The sequence below is a fragment of the Hemiscyllium ocellatum genome, chromosome 3, assembly GCF_020745735.1.
Source record: "Hemiscyllium ocellatum isolate sHemOce1 chromosome 3, sHemOce1.pat.X.cur, whole genome shotgun sequence".
NCBI classification, from domain to species: Eukaryota; Metazoa; Chordata; class Chondrichthyes; order Orectolobiformes; family Hemiscylliidae; genus Hemiscyllium; species Hemiscyllium ocellatum.
The window spans coordinates 122,511,050-122,528,535 of record NC_083403.1 but is presented as its reverse complement, the minus strand read 5'-3'; the positions used below and the strand labels follow the sequence as shown (position 1 = coordinate 122,528,535).

General features: G+C 39.9%; 1 protein-coding gene across 3 annotated transcripts in view; it reads left to right on the top strand.

Annotated features, from left to right (window-relative positions):
• The window catches only part of eipr1 (EARP complex and GARP complex interacting protein 1), an 84,661-nt gene that overhangs the window by 42,712 nt on the left and 24,463 nt on the right, over window positions 1-17,486 (top strand). For 2 of the 3 annotated variants that reach the window (XM_060821676.1, XM_060821668.1), the window contains exon 7: window positions 11,758-11,925. The exons of the other annotated variant lie outside the window; for it this stretch is intronic. In XM_060821676.1, coding sequence (XP_060677659.1) covers window positions 11,758-11,925 — 168 coding nt within the window. The remainder of the gene's footprint in view (window positions 1-11,757; window positions 11,926-17,486) is intronic. 3 annotated transcript variants of the gene reach the window in all.

The following is a 17,486-nucleotide window of genomic DNA, read 5'->3' as shown; positions in this document are numbered from 1 at the left end:
ACTTTATCCTTGTCTCTCATGATTTTTTAAGCATCTATAAGGTCACCCCTCAGCTTCCAACACTCTGAGAAAATAGGCCCTGTTCATTCACCCTCTCCCAATAGCTCAAACCCTCCAATCCCAGCAACATCTTTGTAAATCCTTTCTGAACCCCTTCAAGTTTCACAACATCTTTCCTCAAGCATGGAGACCAGAATTGAATGCAGTATTCTAAAAGTGGTCTAACCAATATCCTGTACAACTGCAAAAGGACCTCCCAACTCCTATACCGAATGCACTGACTAATGAAGACAAGCACGCCAATTACCTTCTCATCACCCTGTCTACTGCAACTTCACTTTCAAGGAACTATGCACCTGTACCCCCCTTGTTTCAGCAACACTCCGCAGGGCCCTATCATTAACTGTATAAGTCCTGCCCTGATTTGCCATACAAAATGCAACACCTCACATTTGTCTAAATTAAACTCTATCTGCCATTCCTTGGCCCATTGACACATCGGATCAAGGTCTTGTTTTTCTCTGAGATAATCTTCTGCACTGTCCATGGCACCATCAATTTTGATGCCACCTGCAAGCTTACTAACTGTACCTCCTACATTCACATCCAAATCATTTATATAAATGATGAAAAGCAGTGGACCCAGCACCAATCTTTGCAGCACACCACTGGTCACAGTCCTTGAGTCCAAAAAAAACCCTCCACCACCTCCCTCCGTCTCCTAGCTTCAAGCCAATTTTATATCCAATTGACTGGCTGCCCGGGGTTTTATATGATCCACCCTTGTCAACAAGTCTACCACGAGGAACCTTGTCAAACGTCTTGCTGAAATCCATATAGACAACAACTACAACTCTGCCTTCATCAGTGTCATTGTCACTTCTTCAAAAAACTCAATTAGGTTAGTGAGACATGATTTCACAAAGCCATGTTGACTCTCCCTAATTACTCTTTGCTTTTCCAAAAACATGCAAGTCCTGTCCCTCAGAATCCCCTCCAACAACTTAGTCACCACTGAAGTCAGCCTCACTGGTCTATAGTTCCCTGGATTTTTGTTACCACCTTTGTTAAATAATTAGCCAACTTCCAGTCTTCCGGCACCTCACTGTGGCTATTTCAGCTCGGGGCCCTTCATACTCTACCCTAGCTTCCCACAGTGTTCTGAGATATACTTGATCAGGTTCTGGGGATTTATCCACCTTTAATCGTTTTAAGATGTCCAGTACCCCCTCTTCTGTGCTGTGGAACCTTTTCAAATATCATTGTTTATTTCTTCATGTTCTATAGCTTCCATATCCTTCTCCACAGTAAATACTGATCCGAAGTACTCATTTAGTACCTCGCCCATCTCCTGTGGTCCCACACAAAGATGACCTTGTTGATCTTTATGGGGCTCTATTTTCTCTTTATCCTATAGCGTATTTTTAGAATCTCTTTGGATTTTCCTTAACCCTACTTGTCAAAGATTTCTCATGTCTGCTTTTTGCACTCCTGATTTCTCCTACTTCCCTTATTCACTTGATCCCTTGCTGTTAATACTTGACATATGTTACCTTTTTCTTGACCAGATCCTCGATTTTGATAGTTATCCAGCATTTTCTACACCTACCAGACTTGCCCTTCACACTAACAGGAATATATTAACTCTGAACTCATTATTTCATTTTAAATGCCTCCCACTTTCCAACCATCCCTTTGCCTCCAAATAGCCTCAAAATCAACTTTTGAAAGTTTTTGCCTGATGTCATCAAAATTGGCTTTACTCCAATTTAGAACTTTACTTTTAGATCAGGTCTATCCTTTTCCATAACTCATTTAAAACTACTTGAATTATGATCACTGGCCCCAAAAGTGCTTCCCCACTGACACCTTAGTTACTTGCCCCCCCCCTTATTTCCCAAGAGATGGTCAAGTTTTGCTCCCCTTCTAGTAGGTACATCCACATATTGAATAAGAAAATTTTCTTGTGCACACTTAGTAAATTCCTCTCCTTCCAAGCCTTTTACACTATGGCAGTCCCAATCTATGGGCAGAATGTTAAAATCCCCTACCATTACAACACTATTATTCTTACAGATATCTGAGATCTCCTTACATAGTTGCCTCTCAATTTCCCACTGACAATTGAGGGACCTATAGTACAATCCCAATGAAGTAATCATTCCTATTTCTCAGTTCCACCCATGTAACCTCACTGAAACAACAGAGTTCTCCCATGAATACCCTCCCTAGGTATAGCTGTAATCTTATCCTTAACCAAAGCTCCACTCCCCTTCCTTTCTTGCCTCCCCCTCTATCCTTCCAATAGCATCTATGCCCTGGAATATTAAGCTGCCAGTCCTGCCCTTCCCTGAGCCATGTTTCTGTAACAGCTATGATATCCCAGTCCCATGTTCCAACCATGCCCTGAGTTCATCTGCCTTACCTGTCAGACCTCTTGCATTGAAATGAATGCAGTTTAATTTCTCAGTCTTACCTTGTTCTCTGCATTGTTCTTGCATGCCATAATGTTTAACTTGCATTTCATTTCTAATGTGCCTGCCACAAAATAATCCCTTTTCTCACATCTTAAAACATATAAACATCCCAGGACCTGATCAGATATACCCAAGAACACTGTGGGAAGCGAGGAAAGAGATTGCTGGGCCCTTTGCTGAGATAGATGTGCCATCAATGGCCAAAGGTGAGGTGCTGGAAGCCTGGAGTTTGGCTAACACAGAGCCTGACATTGGTGGTGGGCAAGTTGTTGGATGGAGTCTGAGGGACAGTATTTACATATATTTGGAAAGGCAAGGAATTGTCGGCATGGTTTTGTGCATGGGAAATTGTGTCTCATAAACTTGATTGAGTTTCTTGAAGAAGAGGCAGGCATGGTAGTTTCACTTAAGGTGCGTTTGGACAGATGCATAGGTGGGGAGCAGAGGGATACAAGTCCTTAGGAATTGGACAACAGGTTTAGACAGTGGATATGGATTCGCATAGGCTTGGGGGGCCGAAACATCTGTTCCAGGGCTATAAATTTTCTTTGTTCTTTGTAAGTAAGGATCAAAGAGGATTGATGATGGCAGAGCAATGCACATGATCTTTATGGACTTCAATAAGGCGTTCCACAAAGTAGACTGGTTAGCAAGGTTAGATCTCACGGAATAGAGGGAGAACTAACTATTTGGATACAGAACTGACTCGAAGGTAGAAGACAGAGGGTGGTGGTGGAGGGTTGCTTTTCGCAATGGAGGCCTGTGACCAGTGGTGTGCCACAAGGATCGGTGCTGGGTCCACCGCTTTTCGTAATTTACATAAATGATTTGGATGTGAACATAGGAGGTATAGTTAGTAATTTTGCAGATGTCATCAGAATTAGAGATGGAGTGGATAGCAAGGAAGGTTACCTCAGAGTACAACGAGATCTTGATCAGATGAGCCACTGGGCTAAGGAGTGGTAGATAGAGTTTAATTTAGACAGGTGTGAGGTGCTGCATTTTGGAAAGGCAAATCAGAGCAGGACTTAATGGTAAGAACCTGAGGAGTGTTGCTGAACAAAGAGATTCTGGAGTGCAGGTTCATGGTTGCTTGAATATGAAGTCGCACGTAGATAGGATAGTGAAGAAGTCGTTTGGTATGCTTGCCTTTACTAGTCAGTGCATTGTATATAGGAGTTGGGAGTCACATTGCAGCTCTACAGGACATTGATTAGGCCACTATTGGAATGCTGCATGCAATTCTTGTCTCCCTCCTATTGGAAGGAAGTTGTGAAACTTGAAAGGGTTCAGAAAAGATTTATGAGGATGCTGCCAGGTTTGGAAGGTTTCAGCTATAGGGAGAGGCTGAATAGACTGGGACTATTTTCTTTGGAGCGCTGAGGCTGAGGGGTGACATTGTAGTGGTTTATAAAATCATGAGGAACATGGAAAGGGTAAATAGCCAAGGTCTTTTCCCTAGGATGGGGGAGTCGAAAACTGGAGGGCATAGGTTTAAAGTGAGGGGGAAAGGTTTAAAAGGGACTTAAGAGGCAACCTTTTCATGCAGGGGATGGTGCGCATGAGGAATAAGCTGCCAAAGGAAGTGGTGGAGGCTGGTAGAATTACAACATTTAAAAGGCATCTGGATGGGTATATGAATAGGAAGGTTTTAGAGGGATTATGGGCTAAATGCTGGCAAATACGACTAGATTAATTTAGGATATCATGTCAGCATGGACAAGTTGGACCAAAGGGTCTATTTCTGTACTGTACCTCATTTTGACTCCGTGACCCTATTTATAATTCGTGAAATCAAACACTAAGCTGATCAGGTTCTGAAATCACTGATCATTCCCAACTGCTGTGTTTAGTTCCAATAATGAGGTCTCCCAAGGTCAACTTTGAAATTGTACTACACTGCTTATTTCTCTTTGACCTATCTCCAGAGATGTTTGTAATTTCATAGTCAGTCAGCTGTGAAAGTTCACTGCTTAATTATTTTGATATATTATTGTTGGTCTCGAGAGCCCTTTTCCAACCTCTCCGCATGGTCACTGTCCCGAAACTTTGTCTGCTGCTCTTTTTCGTCTGCCCGATTAATGTATTGCTGTTTTAGATTTTTTTAAAAAGTTCCAAAAACAATGCAAAACTTATAAAAACAGTTTTTAATAGTTTCACGTGAATTGCTCGAATGTAGGTAAATGCCAAACCAGCAGTAAAAATTCCTGTCAATGACTAATATGAAAGTAAATCAAAAGGTTGTATCTGTGTAGCCTCATAAGAAGTGCTTTATTATAGAATAGTCGCTTTGATTAAGCATATTACTACAGGGATCAAGATATTGTCATAAAGTATACACTGTAAGTGTGCTGTTCACATTATCATGCACTGTTCTATGTAACACCTCAAGGAGATATTTCCGTTGCTATTTTTAATCCCACATATTTTGAAATTCTTAAATTTATTCTATAGTCAAATAAAATAAATAATGCCATTGTTTAGAAGGCAAGCATTCATCTTTTTCATTTTGGAGTTTTAAACTTTTAAACTATTTTAAACTTTATGAATTATTTACGGCCATTGGTTCATTCTCCAGCTGTAATTTCAGAAAATGAAAGGCATTGTAACATCATTGCCGAACAGATTATGGTGTTTACTTTAAAGTACAAACTATATCATCTAAACTTTAAAGTTCACCATGAAAGGTTTTTTTTCTCAATCTCTGATGCTATGTACATGCTATCAATAAGACATTCTCAAATTAGCCTAATTTGCAGAATAATCTTGCAAGAGTTTTTTGTAATGCTTTTCCAACTCAAGTTCTACTGTACACATTGATACAAATACAAATCACTAACTCATCTTTCTAATCATTGTCCAATCCAGAAACAAATGTTTTCAACAGTGACTAATACAAGGGTGTCTCTCCATTTGGCCTCATAGGATGTGCTTTCGGAGACTGTTCCATGCAGGTTTCTTAAAGGAGCATGTTTTATTCACAGTTCAATTAGGTCAAGGCTACCATATTTCAGTTACACTTCTTGTGAAAGGAAGGTATCTTGATGATTTTACTATCATTGCAGTGTTGGATAAATAAGTCAACCCTGTTCGTTTCAGCATGCTTTCCTAATCCTGCAAATTAGAACTTCAATGCATAGTAATACAATATTCTGATTCAAGCTCATTATGATCATGTAGATTTTCCGTTCAGTGGCAGAAAACCTGCTGCTATCCGAGGTAGCAAAAGAAGTTTTCTCCACGCAATATTTACTGTTTCCCTGTTGGTTAATGTTTATTGTCTGCATTTCAGCAACATAGTTCTTACCTAACTGTCGACGGAGCTTTTTCTAGTGAAGGTTTGGTGCATACCTGATTAAATAGGTTATTGAAATGTCTGGCCAGAGTATCCAAATTAGTAAAAGTAATCAGATTACCCTCCTGAAGTAAATTTTAAAAATAGGTTTGGAATGTCCTATCTACAGAATGCAGGAGACATCAAATCTAGCAAAATATTGTTCTTCAGTCTACTCTCAATTATCAGAGTGATCAAATAGATCATGAAAACCTGTGCAGTTAAGGGAAGAAACAACAGGAATGTTGTAAGAACACCATAACATCCAAATTTCTTTCCAAGTCAGATACCATCATAGCTTGAACATACATGACTATCCCTTCAGCAACGCTGATCTAATAATCAGGAATTCTCGAGAACACTATTATGGAAGCTCCATCAACAGTATATTTGTAGATGTTCAATTCTAAGGCCGACTACCAATACCTCAGTAACTATAGTTGACAATAAACACAGCCTTGTCAACTATATCCTAAGGATATGTAAGACAGCATAAGTAATTACAGGGTGTTTTGGTGGTATTCGTTGAGCAATGAATGTTGGGCAGGAAAGCTTTGCTCCTCTCTCACAAATGCTGTGGAAAAGTTTGCAACCACCTAATGCTGAGGATGGGATTTAAATCACTACACATACCAAAATGCAGAAGTCTCTACTACATGAATTAATAAATACTGTTTACTAATTTTCTCTGCATCTATAAACCAATGTAATTCTGCATATTAATATTTGTGATCAAGGACTACAGATTCAGAATCTTGCTGATTTTTAAAATAATATTTCCGAACAACTCACCACATATTTAAATTAAATTAAAGGTCAGAACTTTTCCCCAGACATCTGTCCATTTTACTTGATTACTGTAGAGGTGTATATAAAGACAGTTGCAACTTGTTTGTGGTCAGTTATCAGATTTCAGTTTTCTACCTGGCTCTTTGCTTTGATATCATAGGACATTATTTAAATCTTTGCAAATTAGAGATTATTCATTGAATTTATTTCCTTTGCTATGAAAATATTGTTAGCCAAATCATCATAACTGTGCTGTGCCATAATATTGATTTTGGAGTATACCACAGAGGCTTCACAGATTAATGTCAGTGTAAGCTGCCAAATGAGTAATTCCAATTTTAAAAAAAGACCATCTCCGTAACAACATAATGCTACAAGCTGGTTCTGTATCAAAAGGGAACATTCCAAGGTGCATTATCAAGCATCCAGGACTCTCCTCACACACAAATGTAAATTTTTGTGGCATTTTCAATATTACAAAATGGACCAATATTCCCCAGCAGAAACAATGAAAATGTTAATTCCAATTGTCAGAACAATGACCAAACTCATGTTATTGTATCATTTCAATTTAGCATTAATTATAATTAAAGACACAAATGGTATCCTGTCATGGATGCATTTAACTTTAAAATTTGATGATGTACAAAGCTGATAATTGAAGAACAGTTTATATAATGTACATAAGTTAAAGATGAAGCAACGCTAAGAGGTTTTTATTTTCTCCCATGGTTTATAACCTGACACAGTCCTCTCAAAATAATCTAATTATTACAGCACTTTAAACTGTTGCAAACTTGAAATGATTCCATAGATGTTCAATGTTATGAATTTTTAAAACTCATTTTGGGAATATGGGCTTTGAAAGTTGAGCCAGCATCCTTAGTTAGCCTTGAGAAGATTGTTTAGATCAGTGTGGTAGTGGAAAAGCACAGCATATTAGGCAGCATCCGAGGAGCAGGAAAATTGATGTTTCGGGCAAAAGCCCTTCATCAGGAACCCAACTTTTCCCCGAAACATCAATTTTCCTGCTCCTCAGATGCTACCTGACCTGCTGTGCTTTTCCAGCACCACTCTGACCTAAACTCTGGTTTCCAGCATCTGAGGTCCTCACTTTTGCCTTGAGACGATTGTGATGAGCTGCTTTCATGAACCCTGTCCTGTTGGTATACGCACAGTGGTGATAGGGATGTTGTTTCAGGATTTTGACATGGTAACTGTGAAGCAATAATTTCAAGTCAGGGTGGTGTGTGTCTTGGACTGGAACCTGTGGTGGTGTTCCCATCCATCTGCTGCCCTTGTCCTTCTATGTTGTAGAGGTTCAGGGTTTGCAAGATACTTTCTAAGGAGCTTTGGTGAGTTGTTGCAGTGCCTCTTGCAGATGGTACACATTTCTGCCACTATCTGTTTCTTGTGCAGGGATTGCATTTCGAAGATATTAGATGGGGTGCCATTCAACGGTGTTGAGATTCTTGAGTGTTGCTGGAACTGCACTTATATATGCAAGTGGGGAGTACTCCATACTCCATCACATTCATGACTTGTGATTTATAAATGCAGATTTTGAGGAGTTAGGACGTGGGTTACTTGCCACAGACTTCCAATTTTGATTTGCTCTGGAAACATTTATATATCTGGTCCAGTTCTGTTTCTGGTTAATGGTGACACCAGAATATTGTTAGTGGGAAATTCAACACTAGTAAGGTTGTTGGATGTGAAGGAATGATGATTGGGTTATTTGTTTCCAAGATGGTCATTGCTTAGCACTTGTGTGGTGCAAATGTTACTTGCCACTTACCGCATTTAATATGACTGTAGTTCCACACAATCCTCAAAGTGAACATAGAACATTAGAGTGCAGTACAGGCTCTTCGGCCCTCAATATTGTGCCAATCTGAAATCAATCTAAAGCCAAACTAACTTGCACTATTCCATTATCATTCCATTATCTATATGTTTATCCAATGAACATTTAAATGCCTTAAAGTTGGCGAGTCTACTGCTGTTGCAAGCAGGGCATTCCACGTCCTTACTACTACTCTCTTAAAGAACCTATCTCTGACATCTGCCCTATATCTTTCACCCCTCAATTTAAAGCTATGTCCCTTCATGCTAGCCATTACCATCCGAGGAAAAGGGCTCTTACAGTCCACCCTATCTAATCTTCTGATCCTCTTGTAAATCCTCTGACCATCTTAAAGGCAGGGCTTAGCATAACAAGGACAAGCAGAGGTCAACTTAGCTACAACAAGGACTATGCAGATGTCATTCCCACTGATACCATCATGGACAGGTATACCTGCTACAGGTAGTTTGTTCCTGCATCATCTGCTGCACACTCACTGTAGCAACTACGCCTTTTAGAACCTGGCCTGTTCTGTTAGTGATGGTGCTACTAAATCATGCTTAGTGATAAACATTGAAGACACCACTCAGAACGCATTCTATGTCTTTACCACTCTGTGCATCCGCCAAATAGCGTTCAACATGGTAGAGAACAGAGAACTGATATCAGTAGAGGGAGAGTGTGTCAGGTACTAATCAGCAGGGAGTTTCCTTGTCCGTGTTTGATCTGATGCCATGAGACATCATGGGGTCAGAGTTGATGTTAAAGATTTCCAGGTGAGCTCCTTCCCAACTGTTTGTCATTTTATCTCTATAATGTCCATTGGGTCTGTTTTGTTGGTAGGATAAGACATACCCAAGACATTATCAGTAAAGTATGATTCAATGTGAATGACTATATATTCAGTTGATGCTTGACTATTTTGTGTGCTAGCTCTTCCAAGTTTGGCATAATATGTGCAGATTGTTGTAATCTTTGGAGGGTTGACAGGACACAAATCATTTTCATTTCTGGTGCCTTGGTTGAAGTCGGGCCGTTCCTGTCATTTAATTCCTTTAATTACACTTTATAACCATGAGTTACAACCACATAGCTTGTCTTAGGACATTTAAGAATCAACCACATTGCTGTGGATTTGAAATCAGAGTGAGGCCAGACCAGGTGAGATGGCAGACTTCCTTCTCCAAAGGACTTCAGTGAACTAGGTAGGTTTTTACAACAAACAATTGGTCTTGTGGTTGCCAGTCGACCAGTTTTTAATTCCACATTTATAATTGAATTCACATTTCATCATCTGCCATCGTGAGTTTCAAACTCATTACTCCATGGATTTCTGGGTTACTCATCTCCAGAACCTCAAACTGTGCCTCAAACTGAGGATGTGTGAATTGGCTCCAGTCTGTTCAACCTCCTCCATTAGCTGCCACAAAGATAGATTTTTTTTAAGCATTAGGCAATAATCCTCTCTAATTCAAATAATCTTAATTAATTTCTGCCAGAGCAGAAAGGATTTACTAACCCTGGGCAAATAAACAAATGAAATGTGGCTTCAGCATATACACCCAAGTACAAAGTTAAAAAGGGATCATGTCCAGTATATTAGGAAGCTGAAAGAAATATACAATGTAAAACTCTTGGGGTGTCCCTGAATTATAAGTTTTTAACCTGAGACTGTGGTTGTTCAGTTGGTATTATCAATGGCAAGTGAATAATGCATAATTCCTTTTACACTCTGAGTCTGGATGCTTTCCTTCAATCAGTATTGTCACAGGGTAATTTGTTTTCTTCAGAGGGATGAAGAGTTTTTTTTCCCCAGCTAGTTTGAATTGTGTACTCAAAAATCTATCTTCTCTTTTTGCCCACAAGCAGATCCTTGAAATGTAAGCTCATTTCGTGCATTCTTTCTGTGGAAGTTTCATTTGAGGCTTACTAATTGTAGGCAAGGTTCCATCAGCAATATGTGAAAATTCTCATAATGTTGTAAATCACAATAGAAGATGAGGACCATTTAAAACCTGACTGAGTTGATTGGTTTCCATGCCATTTAATAAAAGGTTAATTTCAGTTCAGATTGGATTCATTTATTCCACATTGGTTTTGTGAAGTTTGGCTAACTTGTGTGGTCAAGTGATTACTAAGTCAGTGTTTGTGTCCTTTTGAAAGCTTTTTAGCACATCAGAGTCACAGGTGTTAAATTCAGTGGATGGAATTTGGAAATCAATAACCCATATTTTATCAGTATTGTGACAAAATTGATTTTAATTTCACAGATTTACAGAATTGTCATAGTGCAGGAGAAGGCCAATCAGACCAGCACAAATGCATCAACTGTCCAAAAGGGCACATCACCTGTGTCACTGTCTTGCTTTCTTTCACTAACCATGCTTCCTTTTCAGATAACAGTCTAATTCCCTTTCGAATGCCTCAATTGAACCTACCTTCACCACACTTCCAGACCTTAACCACTAGCTGCATAAAAACATTTTTCCTCCGTTTGTTTTTGCATCATTTGTTAGTTACTTAAAATGTGTGCCCTCTTGATCTCGAGGAGGAACAGTTTCTCCTTATCCACTTTCTAATTTCATTTATAAAAACTAATGTATAATTCATTTTCAAACAATTTTTAAAGCATCTTAGCCAATGCAGAACTCTGCAATTATTTAGGAAGAATCAGAGTTCTCATTGCAGGACCTTCTGCTACAATCTGGGTATAAGTGGATTGTTGACGTTTGACAGCAACACTCTGTCAGTATAACCAAATGGACTGTCAGCACTCCCAAAACAGACTCTCAGATACTGGGAAGAAAATGGGTACATTGGAACTGTATCGTGGTATGACACACTTTCTTCAGGACAATAAGCTGATGGAAAATATTTACATTGGTGAGAAAAGTCCTCCTCAACATCTGGCAAACTACCAAACATTGAGAATGTCTTGAATAGATCCCTACTGCACTGAAGTGGATGCGATTACAAACCAATTCTTTATCTAGGTTTTCATAAATATAATTGTGATAAAAGATTGAAAAATTCCCAGTCACGTAATATCTTGTCTCATCCATATTTGAAAATTGTTTCTATGATTTTTATTTATCCATTTACAGATACAGATGCTTGTTTAAGAGAATTGTGCAGTAGATTTGTTGTATAAGTTATCATGAGATGTCCTTATATTTTTATAATTAGCTCCTTACTGTTTAGAGGGATACTGTACAGAAGTTAATTTAATAAATAGCATCTTTCATTTTCATCAAGCATGACATATTACTGTATCAGAAATGAACCATTTTAGATATTTTCTTCTCATCTAGTCAAGTTTATTGCATTGAAAATGCCCATGGCCAACTGGTACGAGATCTTGACTTCAATCCCAACAAGCAGTACTACTTAGCAAGCTGTGGGGATGACTGTAAAGTCAAGTTCTGGGACACCAGAAATGTTCATGAACCAGTCAAGACTTTGGAAGAACATTCCCACTGGTAAGTGTGTCTTCACTTGATCAAGATGGCAATTCACTATTTTCTTTGTTGCTGAACAAAGCAACCTTGGAGTACAGGTTCATCGCTCCTTGAAAGTTGAGTCGCAGGTAGATGGGATAGTGCAGAAGGCGTTTGGTATGCTTTCTTTTATTGGTCAGAGTATTGAGTTACAGGAGTTGAGACGTCATGTTACGGCTGTTCAGGACATTGGTTAGGCCACTGTTGGAATATTGCGTGCAATTCTGGTCTTCTTCCTATCTGAAAGATGTTGTGAAACTTGAAAGGGTTCAGAAAAGATTTACAAGCTTGTTGCCAGGGTTGGAGGATTTTGAGCTATGGGCAGAGGCTAAACAGGCTGGGTCCTGTTAGGGTGAAAGGAAAGGCTAAGTGTAGGGAATGCTGGATGATGAAAGAAATTGAGGGTTTGGTTAAGAAAAAGAAGGATGCATTTGTAAGGTATAGACAGGATAAATCGAATGAATCCTTAAAAGACTATAAAGGAAGTAGGAGTATACTTAAAAGGGAAATCAGGAGGGCAAAAAGGAGACATGAGATAGTTTTGGCAAATAGAATTAAGAAGAATCCAAAGATTTTTATGCAAATATATTAAGGACAAAAGGGTAACTAGGGAGAGAATAGGGCGCCTCAAAGATCAGCAAGGCGGCCTTTGTGTGGAGCTGCAGAAAATAGCGGAGGTACTAAATGTGTATTTTGCATCAGTATTTACTGTGGAAAAGGATATGCAAGATATAGACTGTAGGGAAATAGATGGTGACATCTTGAAAAATGTCCATATTACAGAGGAGGAAGTGCTGGATGTCTTGAAATGGGTAAAGGTGGATAAATCCCCAGGACCTGATCAGGTGTACCCTAGAACTCTGGGAAGCAAGAGAAGTGATTGCTGGGCCTCTTGCTGAGATATTTGAATCATCAATCGTCACAGGTGAGGTGCCGGAAGACTGGAGGTTAACGTGGTGCCACTGTTTAAGAATGGTGGTAAGGACAAGCCAGGGAACCAGGCCCAGTGAGCCGGACCTCAGTGGTGGGCAAGTTGTTGGAGGGAATCCTGAGGTACAGGATGTACATGTATTTGGAAAGGCAAGGACTGATTAGGGATAGTCAACATGGCTTTGTGCGTGGGAAATCATGTCTCCCAAACTTGATTGAGTTTTTTGAGGAAGTAACAAAGAGGGATTGATGAGGGCAGAGAGGTAGATGTGATTGATATGAACTTCACTAAAACGTTCGACAAGGTTCCCCATGGGAGACTGATTAGCAAGGTTAGATCTCATGGAATACAGGGAGAACTAGCCATTTGGATACAGAACTGGCTCAAAGGTAGAAAACAGAGGGTGGTGGCATAGGGTTGTTTTCAGACTGGAGGCCTGTGACCAGTGGAGTGCCACAAGGACAGTGCAGGGTCCTCTACTTTTTGTCATTTCCATAAATGATTTGGATGCGAGCATAAGAGGTACAGTTTGTAAGTTTGCAGATGACACCAAAATTGGAGATGTAGTGGACAGTGAAAAGGGTGACCTCAAATTACAACAGGATCTGGACCAGATGGACCATGGGCTGAGAAGTGGCAGATGGAGTTGAATTCAGATAAATGCGAGATGCTGCATTTTGGGAAAGGAAATCTTAGCAGGACTTATATACACTTAATGGTAAGGTCCCAGGGAGTGTTGCTGAACAGAGACCTGGGAGTGCAGGTTCATAGCTCCTTGAAAGTGGAGTTGCAGGTAGATATGATAGTGAAGAAGGTGTTTGGTATGCTTACTTTTATTGGTCAGAGTATTGAGTACAGGAGTTGGGAGGTCATGTTGCAGCTGGACAGGACATTGGTTAGGCCACTGTTGGAATATTGCATGCAATTCTGGTCTCCTTCCTATTGGAAAGATGTTGTGAAACTTGCAAGGGTTCAGAGAAGATTTACAAGCGTGTTGCCAGGATTGGAGGATTTGAGCTATGGGGAGAAGCTGAACAGACTGAGGCTGTTTTCACTGGAGCGTAGGAGGCAGAGGGGTGACCTAATAGAGGTTTACAAAATTATGAGGGGCATGGATAGGATAAATAGACAAAGTCTTTTCCCTGGGGTGGGAGAGTCAGAACTAGAGGGCGTAGGTTTAGGGTGAGAGGGGAAAGATGTAAAAGGGACCTACAGGGTAACGTTTTCATGCAGAGTGTGGTATGTGTTGGGATGAGCTGCCAGAGGAAGTAGTGGAGGCTGGTACAATTGCAACATTTAAAAGGCATTTGGATGGGTATATGAATAGGAAGGGTTTGGAGGGTTATGGGCCGAGTGCTGGCAGATGGGACTAGATTGCGTCGGGATATCTGGTCAGCATGGACAAGTTGGACCGAAGGGTCTGTTTCCTTGTTGTACATCTCGATGACTCTATGACATTGCTGTTGTCTCTGAAGAAGGGCTTATGCCCGAAACGTCAATTCTCCTGCTCCTCGGATGCTGCCTGGCCTGCTGTGTTTTTCCAGTACCACATTTTTCAGCTCTGGTCTCCATCATCTGCAGTCCTCACTTTATCCCAGTGTTATTAGAAGTCAGTCCAAAGTGCAATTAATGCCATTCACAATTAGTTTCAGTGAAATAATTATGTTTTGTTTTCCCTTTTGCTATCAAGTGCAACACCTTCAATGTATCACCCAGTTACCTCGCCCTCCCCAACAAACACCCTCAACTACTTGTCATGCCCAAGAAGAATCATTAGGCTGAATTTTATATGATATTATTGGCTGTCTTTCTGGCCCAGCCCAGCATGTTCCCACACATCTTTGAGCTCACCAACATTATAGGCAGGGTAGGCAGGCACTGAAATCAGCAACCTGTCCACCATATGTAAATAATATTAAGGGACAGTTGAGGTTGCTCGAAGTGTTATGGTTGAGAGCTGGCCTGGTTCTTCCTGGCCTGCCAGCTGAAAATAAGCAAAACATACTGCAACTTCAATCTTAAAACAGGTACAGAAATATTAGCAACTTCAGTTTACTATTTTAGTACATAAAATTTTTCGATGATTAAGTGCTGGTGAATTTAAATGTATATCCAAATGAAAATTTAAAATATTATGTGTTGAGTAGTCTCCCAAAAAGTTCTTTCACCTTTTTTATCAATGTGGGCTTGATGTTATATCGAGCTCAAACTATATCAAATGATATATATATGTGGAGGAATTGTACAAGCCAGTGCTCCCTGCAGGGATCGATGCTTGCATTGATTGCATCTCAGGAATTAATAGATAGAAAATGATGAGCTGCAGCCCCATGAATCCCTCTCTACAAATGTAATCTCTGTGGAGAGTATTAGATGATGGAGTCGCCCTGTAGTGCATGTTACAATGTATATTTTTTATGCATTACATAATATTAAAAAAATGTTTAGGTTTGTTTAACCCATAATGTTTCAACGATATAGTCAGATTGTTCACATAATAGTTTTTGCATGGCTGTAAAGGTACTGAATTAACTTACACGCTCTAGTCCCACCACATTATCTAATCTCATCATCTAATATGTGAAAATGAGGACACATTTATATTTGCATTCCACAAAAAGTTACAAGATGGTAATTATAAAAGAAAACCCAGGCTCACTATTGTGCTGTTAGCTGAGATGCTGAGTTCATTGTTGCTGATCTATCACTAAATTAGCACAAGTCAGCATACACTCAGGCTGTGTATTTCGATACACTAGGAACAAAATCCATTTTAGTCATGAAGAAATCGACACAACTTAGCTCCATTTTTCTTTCCACAACCAAATGACTGTTCAAATCGAATGTAACACATTTTTGAAACAACATTTGTTCAAAATGTTAACTGTTTCTTTCTCCACAGATACTGTCAGACCTGGTGAGTTTGTTCAGCACTGCTTTTGTTTCAAATCTATAGCATCTGCAGTACTTAGCTTTTAACTTACAATTTTGTGTTCATGTGACTCTCTAAATAGCTGGATACACAATTTTGTTTTGCTCGTATTGTACATTTGAACCCAAAATAGTAACAGTGCCACAGGTCGCTGAACACCAACTAACTGATGGTTTGGTACACCATTGGACAAACAGTGATATAACTAAGGCTTATATTCCCATTTTAGATCAGAGTCTCAACAAATCCAGCAAACTAAGTTTTAACCAACAACAAAATATGCCTAAACGTTTTAGTGTCAGTTCTGGGCTCCAAGACATGCAGGAGAAAGTGAGGACTGCAGGTGCTAGAGGTCAGAGCTGAAAAATGTGTTGCTGGAAAAGTGCAGCAGGTGAGGCAGCATCCAAGGAGCAGGAGAATTGATGTTTCAGGCATAAGCCCTTCTTCAGGAATCCTGAAGAATCCAAGACATGCACCCAAATTAAAATTTGTGTCACAAATCACCTTTACATATTTCTAATGTGGAAATGAGAAAAAAAAAGCCTCTTTCCATTTGCATTTTTTAAACACAGCTCTTGAAGGGTACACCAAAAAACAATAGTAATGTCATAGAGTCATCGAGATGTACAGCATGGAAACAGACCCTTCAGTCCAACATGCCGACTAGATATCCCAACCCAGTCTAGTCCCACCTGCCAGCACCAGTCCATATCCCTCCAAACCCTTCCTATTCATATATCCATCCAAATGTCTTTTAAATGTTGCAATTGTACCAGTCTCCACCACTTCCTCTGGCAGCTCATTCCACACACGCACCACATTCTCTATGAAAAAGTTGCCCTGTAGGTCCCTTTTATATCTTTCCCCTCTTACCCTAAACCTATGCCCTCTAGTTCTGGACTCCCCGACCCCAGGGAAAAGACTTTGTCTATTTATCCTATCCATGCCCCTCATAATTTTGTAAACCTCTATTAGGTCACCCCTCAGCGTCCTACACTCCAGCGAAAACAGCCCCAGCCTGTTCAGCCTCTGCCCATAGCTCAAATCCTCCAACCCTGGCAACAAGCTTGTAAATCTTTTCTGAACCCTTTCAAGTTTCACAACATCCTTCAGATAGGAAGGAGACCAGAATTGCATGCAATATTCCAACAGTGGCCTAACCAATGTCCTGTACAGCCATAACATGACGTCTCAACTCCTGTACTCAATACTCTGACCAATAAAAGAAAGCATACCAAACACCTCCTTCACTATCCCATCTACCTGCGACTCCACTGTTGAATTATCTGTTATGGTTCCTTCCTTTTTTCAGTGATTGTAAATCTGCCTTTCTTTAACAGTGGAAGATATTCAACTCAAACAAATTTAGTTGAATGTTGAGACAAGTAATTTTCTAAGAGTCATGGAGCTGTACACCATAGAAACGGACCCTTCAGTCGAATTTGTCTATGCTTACCAGATATCCTAAATTAATCTGGTCCCATTTTTGCCAGCATTTGGCCCTTTCCTTCTAAGCCCTTCCTATTCATATACCAATCCAGATACCTTTTAAATATTGTAATTGTATCAGCCTCCACCACTTCCTCTGGCAACCCATTCCATACACACCACACTCTGTGTGAAAACGTTGCCCTGTAGGTCCCTTTTAAATCTTTTCCCTCTCATCTTAAACCGAAGCCC